Source organism: Bos indicus, chromosome 5 (genome assembly GCF_029378745.1).
Source record: "Bos indicus isolate NIAB-ARS_2022 breed Sahiwal x Tharparkar chromosome 5, NIAB-ARS_B.indTharparkar_mat_pri_1.0, whole genome shotgun sequence".
Lineage (NCBI taxonomy): Eukaryota > Metazoa > Chordata > Mammalia > Artiodactyla > Bovidae > Bos > Bos indicus.
Genome location: NC_091764.1, coordinates 113,958,990 through 113,968,255, shown reverse-complemented (window position 1 = coordinate 113,968,255; position 9,266 = coordinate 113,958,990). Strand labels below are relative to the sequence as shown.

Genomic DNA, 9,266 nt, shown 5'->3' with positions numbered 1-9,266 from the left:
TGATTTTGTGATAAAATATAAAATTTATCATGTTAACTGTCTTAAGTGTAACTCAGTGGTATTAAATACATTCACAAGAGTTGTACTACCATCACTACCATCCATCTCCAGAGCTTTTTCATCTTACGGAGCTGAAACTCTCCATTAAACACCAGCTCATTCTCCTTCCACCCTCCAAGCCTCTGGCAACTACTAGTCTGCTTTTTGTCTTCATGATTTTAACTACTTGCATAGGTGGACTCATACAATATTTGTCTTTCTCTGACTATTTTCTTGGGCTCCAAAGTCACTGCAGATGGTGATTGGATTGCAGCTATGAAATTTAAAGGACACTTGCTCCTTGGAAGAAAAGCTATGACAAACCCAGACAGCATATTAAAAAGCAGAGACATTACTTTGCCAACAAAGTTCCATCTAGTCAAAGCTATGGTTTCTCCAGTAGTCATGTATAGATGTGAGACTTGAACTATAAAGAAAGCTGAGCACTGAAGAATTGATGCTTTTGAACTGTGGTGTTGAAGAAGACTCTTGAGAGTCCCTTGGACTGCAAGGAGATCCAACCAGTCCATCCTAAAGGAAATCAGTCCTGAATATTCATTGGAAGGATTGATGCTGAAGCTGAAACTCCAATACTTTGGCCTCCTGATGCGAAATTGGAAAAGACCTGGATGCTGGGAAAGATTGAAGGCAGGAGGAGAAGGGGATGACAGAGGATGAGATGGTTGGATGGCATCACCAACTCGATGGACATGAGTTTGAGCAAGCTCTGGGAGCTGGTGATGGACAGGGAAGCCTAGCGTGCTGCAATTCATGGGGTTGCAAAGAGTCAGACACGACTGAGCAACTGAACTGAATTGACTTTCACTTAGCATAATGTCCTCAAGGTTCATCCATGTTGTAGCATGTGTCATTTCTTTTTAAGGCTAAATAATACTCTGCTGTGTGTCTATACCGTATTTTGCTTATCCATCTGTTGGACACTTGGGTTTCCATGTTTTAGCGAGTGTGAATAATTCTATGAACGTGAATGTACAAAATCTCTTCAACGACTCTGTTTTCAGCTCTTTGGGTATATACCCAGAAGAGGAATTGCTGGGTCATGTGGCAGTTCTATTTTTAATTTTTTGAAGACTCAACCATTTTGATTTCCACAGTGGCTGCACCATTTTACATTCATTTATGGGAGGATGGAATGCAAGTATTTTATTCCTATCCTTTCCACTAAATACAACCTTGTATATTTTACATAAAACATAAGACGGGAAGGTGGAAAGAAAAGAGACTGGCTGGGGACCCAATGAATGACTGGCATTGAGTTCCCTGGGTTTCCTTTTTGCTTCATATATGCCAAGCTGGGTGCTGAATAAGCAGACCAACAACCAACCAAAAACCCAAGTGAGGACCTGAAAAGGGATAGCTTAACAAGACTGAAAAAACTAGTGAAACACCACAGGAAAAACTGCAGCCTCACCTTCACTAGTAAATGCCAAGTTGAGTCCTAGATATGCATCCTCCTTCACTAGGCTGTACTGGGGGCACCCCCAAATCTGCAGGGATGGAGTCAGAGAAGGCCAAACAGGGAGCTGGGACTTTTAAGTTGATGTCAGTGAAGGCCACAGGAGGAGAAATGGGCACCCCCCACAGCTCCTCCCAACCAGGGTATTAGCAGAGGGTCTAGGATGATGGCGCTCACTGCCACCCATAACCTGGTAGTAATGAAGCAGTTTCTTTCCATGCCCATTAGAGGAGGTGTGCTGTAACATTTAAATAAGATACAGAGCTTTAATAATGCCCATGTTTCAGTCAATAGTCAGTCATACTAAAGATCAGGAAAATTTCACCCTGAAGGAGAAAAGGCAATGGATGTTAACTCCATGATGACAGAGATGTTAGTTACTGATAAGGATTTAAAAGCAACCATTAAAAATGTGTCAATGAGCAATTAACATGAAACAATTGATGGAATATTTGAACTTCAAACAATTGAAGAATAAAGAAATGGAAAACCATTTTAAGTTGGTTTCAAAGGTAGAGAAAAACCTTTTCAAGTTGAAAAATACACCAAATTCCCTGGAGGTCCAGTGGTTAGGACTTTGCACTCACTGCCGGAGCTGTGGGCTTGATTTCTGGTTAGGGAACTAAGATCCTACAAGCCACACAGTGGAGCCAAATAAAGTTGAAAAGTACAAGTACCATTCTCCCCCTCCCGCCCCCCCAAAAAAGCAATGGAGAAGAATCCGTGAACTTGAAGGTGAAACAATAGAAACTACCCAATCTGAACAATAAGGAAAAACAGACTTAAAAATAGTGAAGGACTTTGGTACTGTAACAAAAAGTCTAAAATCTGTGACATGAGTCCCAGAAGGAGAAAAGTAAAAGTCGAAGAAATAATGGCTGTTGGGAGTTCTCTGGTGGCCTAGTGATTAGCAAAAATAATAACGATGTTCTCAGTGAATGTAAAGGAAGTATTTAAAACAATTATTTTATAAATGGGAAAGGACTGAGGGATATCTAGAGAAGGAATGTTTCTGCACTTAGAAATATCAACACTGATAAAATATCAACAGTAGTATACTGTGGTAACTTTTTAATATATGTATTTACATAATAAATATTTACATATAAAATAATGTTTACATATTCATGTATTGTTTTACATGTACATAATATAATTATTTACTTTAAGGTAATTCCTTATTCCAAGAATTGGCGATGGACAGGGAGGCCTGGCGTGCTGCAGTCCATGGGGTCGCAAACTGTCGGACACGACTGAGCGACTGAACTGGACTGAACTGAAGGTTGGGCCCTGGGAGGACCGAGGGAGGGGGCAGGTGGGGAGTAGGGGTCGCAAGAGGCGGGCCTGGAACCGAGAGGGCGGGGCCCCAGGAGGTGCCGTCATCACGGAAACGGCCACCAGCGACTAACTACAACTCCCAGCATCCCCCGCAGCTTCCGGTCGGCAAGATGGTGGCGCGCAGAAGGAAGCGTGCGGTGCGGGAATCTGATTCGGGGGTTCCAACCCTGCCCGGCTACTCAGGTGAGGGAATGCGGGGCGCGAGGCCGGGGAGCGGCCATACTTCTCCACGAAGAGCCCGGGGGCTCGGCAGTGGCTCAGGACCCCGAGGAGCCGTCACACGCTTGGACGTGAGCCCCAGAAGGTTCTGAAGCCCCGGGCCCCCTTAGCTCACGCGGCGCCTGTTCTCGTCTGGCTTTACTTGGCTCGGGACGGACCTAGTTTGGCCAACGCTTTCCTTGATGAATGCACCTCCGTCTACACTTTTCCAGGGCGAACTTGTGTCTGTCTACATTCTCTCCCCTGAGATACACGCATCCACTTATCAGCCCCTCTTTGCAATTTCTGGTCCAGCCCGCTCAGCGCTCACCTCGCCTGTTATTATGTGTCCTCCTCACTGGTTCCCCTGCCTTCTGTTTTTCACTCAGCTGCCAGAATAACTCAGATCTTGCCTCACACGCCCATCCCCGACGAACTCTCTTCAGTGATTAAAGTTAGCACGTAAAACAAAATCCAGACATCACATCACTTCTGTCCTGGCTCTAGCTAACCTATAGCTCTGTCTGTTTCTCCGAGACAACAAGCTCTTTACACCCACAGAGTTTTTGTACTTACTGTGTCTTTTTCCTCTGAGTTCCTCAGACAGCTCTGCTGTGTTACAGGGCTTCGTGTCATTCTGGTCGAAGCTTTAATGTTACTTCCTCAAAGAGGTCGTCCTGATAGATGCCTGTCTGAAGGCCTCTGTCACCCATTACCCTGCACTACTTCACTCTGTGTGTTTCCTTCCTGTTTGGAATTTTATTTATTTTTGGCTGTGCTGGGTCTTGGTTGGTGCTCGGGCTTTTCTCTAGTTGCCAGGAGTGGGGCTGCTCTCTGGTTGCAGTGTGCTTCTCATTGCAGTGGTTTCTTTTGTGGAGCATTGGCTCTATCTAGGTAGGCATGCAGGCTTCAGCAGTTGCTGCTCCCGGGCTCTAGAGCACAGACTCAGTAGCTGTGGTTCACAGGCTTAGTTGCTCTGTGGCATGTGGGATCTTCCCGGATCCGGGATCCAACCTGTGTCTCCTGTATTGGCAGGTGTATTCTTTACCACTGAGCCTCCGGGGAAGCCCCTGGTGGAGGCTTTAATGTTAGTTCCTCAAAGAGGTGGTCCCAAAAGGCCTCTGCCACCCATCAGCCTGCTCTGCTTCACTCTGTGTACTTCCTTCCTATTTGATACCAGCTTGTTACATGCTGACTTGTTCTGTCCTCCCACTTTACCACGTGAGCTTCCTGAGTGCAGGGCTTGCAGCTGGATCGTCTCCATGCTCTCTGTGTCCGGAGAGGTGGTGTCTGGAAGTTTGCATCTCTTGTGACAGGATTAAAGTTTATGGGAATGCCAGCGATTATCCAAATCATCACACAGCAGGGGGCTTAGAGACCGAGAGAGATGTTAAGGCACAAAGCAGGTAGCTCTAACCTGGCATGCAAGGCTCTCCCAAGGAAGTGAGGACCTGAAGAATGGGTGGAAGGATGAGGGCTGATGTTTCAGAGCAGCATGGGTGAAGCCCTGGCTGATTGGAGGAACAGAGAGGAGGCATGTGGTGTGGAGAGGGGAAGATGGGGTGAAGAGAGGCTACACGGGGAACCGTGGTAAGGATTTGGGGTTTACCCCCAGAGCAGCAGAATTTGAACCTCTCTCCTTTCGCATCTCATTTACATTCTCTCTACTACCGACTGGAGCCCCTCCTGGGCAGATGGTGTTCGTCCAGCCGCGTAGCCTGCCCAAGCATCTTGCACAGGCCTTGCCTAGGAGAAGGGTTCAGTGAAGGATGGATGGGTGGATGGGCGGACCGACAGGCACACAGGACTAAAAAGGGACAGCCTGAACCTGACTCGTGTGTCGTCCCTCCCCGTCCCCATGTTCCTTCCAGCCATTCCGATCAAATTCTCTGAAAAGCAGCAATCCTCTCATTACCTCTATGTGAGAGAGCACAAAGTTCGAGAAGGTACCAAGTCTCCCTGGCCTCCGAAGCGGACCCTTTTTGTCCTCAACGTGCCCCCGTACTGCACAGAGGTAAACGGGTGTCTGGGAGGGAACCTGAGCCTGGGGCAGGGGCTCCTGCGGGCCCCTCACCTCCCCCAGTCCTCAGTGATGAGAGGGAAGCAGCTAACTGAAGCCCTGGTGTCTGGAAGTCTGCATCTCTTGTGACAGGAAGTTGGCTTTTTAAAGGTGTCCTTTTTTAAATATAATTCTTTAGGGAGCCCATAACTTTTTATATGTTACCCAGAATTGTTTGAGTTACGTGTTTTTTCCGCCGATTATAAAATTGATATGTGTCCATTGCAGATAGTATTACAGTACAGCCGAAGTGTTCTGTTGCCTAAAGCAGTTGCTGCATAACTATGTCTGCCAAGCATAATTCCACCCGAAGACAGAGACACTTGAGACTGAAAGTGTTAGTCGTTCAGTCGTGTCCTGCTCTTTGCAGCCCCGTGGACAGTAGCCTGCCAGGCTCCTCTGTCCATGGAATTCTCCAGGCAAGAACACTGGAGTGGGTTGTCATGCCCTCCTCCAGGACAGACACTTGTTCTCACATTTTTTCTTGAGTATTGTGAAGGTTGTGCTAACTACTTGTGTGAAGTCTGACAACGTAAACATTCTTTTTTTTTTTAATTGATACGCATCCATAGTAAAAAAAATAAGAAAGTAGGAGAAGATAAAATTACCTCTGAGTCTACTATTCAGAGTTTTCCCAGGTGGCGCTAGTGTTAAAAAACCCATCTGCCAATGCAGGAGACAGAGGTTCAGTCCCTCCAGGAAGATCCCCTAGAAGAGGGCATGGCAACCCATTCTAGTATCCTAGCCTGGAGAATTCCATGGACAGAGGAGCCTGGTGGGCAACAGTCCATAGGGTTGCAAAAAGTTGAACATGACTAAAGTGACTTAGCACGCACGCACTACTATGCAGATATGTCTGTTATTTTTTTTCTTCATAAAAGTTACTAAATTTAGCATTTCTTTAATTTACAGAAGAGAAACTAAAGGAATGGCTGGATTTTTGATGATTTTTTTTTTTTTTAGAAAAGAAATATTAATTTTTAAAAGATTCCTCTGCAGTTAAGGAGAAAAACAGTGAGAGGGGAGGATGTCGTTTTTAATGTGTCCTGAAGACTAGTGTATGAATAGAGAAGCCTAGCACTCACTACACTTCACAGATTGAGCAAATCTGTGTCATCAGTGCCCAGACTGAAAAACAGAGCATCACCCACACCCCAGAAATCCCGCTGCACCCCTTCCCCTGCCAAGGATAACCACCAACCTGATTCCAATAGGGGAGATTTAATTCTTTCTAAATGGCTGATTCAGGTAGTAAAATTTCCCCACCTATTCTGAGAGACTTGGGTTCAATCCCTCGGTCAGGAAGATCCCCTGGAGGAGGGCATGGCAACCCACTCCAGTATTCTTGCCTGGAGAATCCCATGGACAGAGGAGCCTGGAGGGCTACAGAACATGGGGTCGCAAAGAGTCAGACACAACTGAAGTGACTTAGCACATATGCATTCTTGTAATAGTGGGAAAAAGAAAAGTTGAGAACCCACTTCTCCTTTGGAGATCCTTCAGAGACATTGACAGGGGAAGAGAGATCTTTCAGCCAGATGGCCTTTCAAAGGGAGCAGTCCCTTTCCGGAACAGACAGAGCATACCCTGGGCACATGCTTCCAGCAGGGTCAGGTCATAAAGCCAAAAAATTATACTTGAATTCCGTCTCCCCTCTGTATCCTCCTTCTGGAGTCCCTTTTTACCCACAGCTTTGAACACAAAGTCAAAAAAGGTGGCCCCCTTGGGCCGTGGGGGGCTGGGGTTGTGACCTCGGTGTTGAGGAGCTGGGTGGCGTGCCCAGGCTCTCTGTGCGCGCCCTGCAGGCTGGACTCCGGGCCTCTGGTGTGGCCGGCGGCTCACCCTGCGCTTCTCTCCGCCCTGGCAGGAGTGCCTGTTGCGCCTCCTCTCCCCGTGCGGGCCCATCCAGTCAGTGGAGTTACAGGAGAAGCCGGAGCTTGCTGAGAGCCCAAAGGAGCCCCCGTCGAAGTTCTTTCACCCCAAACCAGTTCCTGTAAGCCTGCAGGACCGGGCCGCGCCAGTGAGGGTGTGGGCGGGGCCGAGCGGTGTCCCCGGTGTGTGAGGGGAACGTGCGTCGGGGGTGGCCGCAGCAATTAAGGTGTTCCCTGTGGTCAGGCCCGTCCTGACCTGTGTGGTCTAGGAGTCCTGTCAGCTGAGCGGCCTCCACCCGGATTTGCCACGTCCTAGAGCCTCCCTGTCGGGCTCTTTCCATCATCCTGGGAGTGGGGAAGCTCAGAGACATCTCTGCTCCCCGCCCGAGGGGCCTCCCCGAGCACCCCCGCCGCTGGCTTCCCCCCGCGGAAGTCGATTCTTCCTTAGGCTCGGTGGCCCTGGTCTCCGTTCTCTGTGTCTGGTGCCCACACCTCCTCCTGTTGAGGGGACTTTGCGGGCGCCCCCCCGCCCCATGTGTCCATCCACTCCTGGCCCCGGGAGAGCACGCCCTCCCCTGAGTCCCTCCCACAAGTGAAACAGGGGCCCCCAGGGTCCACTGCTCCCCGGTGAAGACGTGGGATCAGGTCACTCTTAGCAGAAGTTGCGTAGCTAGGAGTGTGGGCACCCCACGCCTGGGTTAGAACAGCCCTTCTCCTCCTGGTTCCGCGACAGTCGGGCTGAGGGCGGGTGGGGGGCCCTGGGGTGAGTCCCCCTGGGGAAGGCTCCGGCTGCTGACCTCTCACCTCCTCCAGGGTTTCCAGGTGGCCTACGTGCTGTTCCAGAAGCCAGGCAGCGTGTCAGCCGCCTTGGCCCTGAAGGGCCCCCTGCTGGTCTCCACTGAGAGTCACCCTGTGAGGAGCGGCGTCCTCAGTCAGTACCGTGGGCCCCGGGCGGGGAGGGCAGCTTTGGGGGCCGCGTCTGCCCGTGTCACCTGGCCCTCAGGGTGGGCAGGGGTGAGGGCCCCCCGCTCGCCGCCCCCGGACTCATCCTCAGGCGCGAACCCGGGCCCACGCATCAGCATCCCGGCGGCCTGGGCGGGGAGATCCCGGCCCGCTGCCAGGTCCTGGGGGGGCCCTAAGGGGCGGGCCTAGGAATCCCCGTCTCCCTCGCCCCCTTCTCCCTCAGAGTGGATCCGAGATTACACGGACTCGGTGCCGGACCCCGAGGCCCTGAGGGTCGAGGTGGACGCCTTCATGGAGACATACGACCGGAAGATAGCGGAGGTGGGGCTTCTGCACGGGCGGCGGCTGGCTGGGCCTCCCTGCTGGTAACATCCAGCCGGAAACGGTCCTCTCGTGAGAAATGGTCTCTGGCTGGCCGGGCGGTCAGGGCTGGAGGGGAGCAGCGTGAGGCACGCGGTGCTGGGCGCGGAGGGAGCAGCCGAGGTGGCAGCGTGGTGCCAGGAGAGTGGAGAGGAGGTGGCGAGGGGCTCCTGGGGCCACAGGGTGGGTCCCAGGCGCCCGCCCGTCACGGGCCCTGTTCCCTGCAGGAGGAGGCCAAGGCCAAGGAGGAGGAAGGCGTCCCCGACGAGGAGGGCTGGGTGAAGGTGACCCGCCGGGGCCGCCGACCGGTGCTCCCGAGGACGGAGGCGGCCAGCCTGCGGGTGCTGGAGCGGGAGAGGCGGAAGCGCGCCCGCAAGGAGCTGCTCAACTTCTACGCCTGGCAGCACCGCGAGACCAAGATGGAGCGTAAGGCGCCCCAGGGCCCTGTCCTTCACCCCACTGCCTGCGTGCCTGGGCCGTGGTCTTGTGGCCGCTCTGCTAGCCCCGGCTGCGCGGAGCTTCCTGGTCTTTTAGGCTGGGAGAGGGGTCCTAGGGGTCTCCCAGCACCCCCAAAGCCTTCTTCCTTCACCTCGGGGTGTGTGTTGGAGGTGGAGGGGATAACAGAGGTGGTGTTCTTTTTTATTTGGTTTTGTTGGGTCTTAAATGCAGTGAGCAGGCTCTTAACCGTGGTGGGTGGGCCTCTCTAGTTGAGGTGCCTGGGCTCCGGTAGTTGTGGCATGAGGGCTTAGTGGCCCTGCTACGTGTGGGATCTGAGTCCCCAGCATTGCAAGGCAGATTCTTAATCCTTGGGCCACCAGGGAAGCCCCATTGAGCTGGTAAAGTTTCTGTCTGAAACCTCAGGCATGCCATCTTCTCCACTTCAGCCTGCATCCTCTGACTGGGTTGCGGCCCAGTTCCATTTCCTGGCAGCATCTGCACCGTTGCCCAGCACAGAGGCAAT

The 9,266-nt window shown here is 51.6% G+C and overlaps 1 protein-coding gene across 1 annotated transcript in view; it reads left to right on the top strand.

The window, feature by feature from the left end:
* The first annotated feature begins 2,925 nt into the window (after positions 1–2,925).
* The window catches only part of RRP7A (ribosomal RNA processing 7 homolog A), an 8,029-nt gene continuing 1,688 nt past the window's right edge, over positions 2,926–9,266 (top strand). The window contains exons 1-6 of the mRNA XM_070790530.1: positions 2,926–3,037; positions 4,924–5,066; positions 6,979–7,104; positions 7,796–7,913; positions 8,169–8,266; positions 8,533–8,731. Coding sequence (XP_070646631.1) covers positions 2,965–3,037; positions 4,924–5,066; positions 6,979–7,104; positions 7,796–7,913; positions 8,169–8,266; positions 8,533–8,731 — 757 coding nt within the window. The 5' untranslated portion in view covers positions 2,926–2,964. The remainder of the gene's footprint in view (positions 3,038–4,923; positions 5,067–6,978; positions 7,105–7,795; positions 7,914–8,168; positions 8,267–8,532; positions 8,732–9,266) is intronic.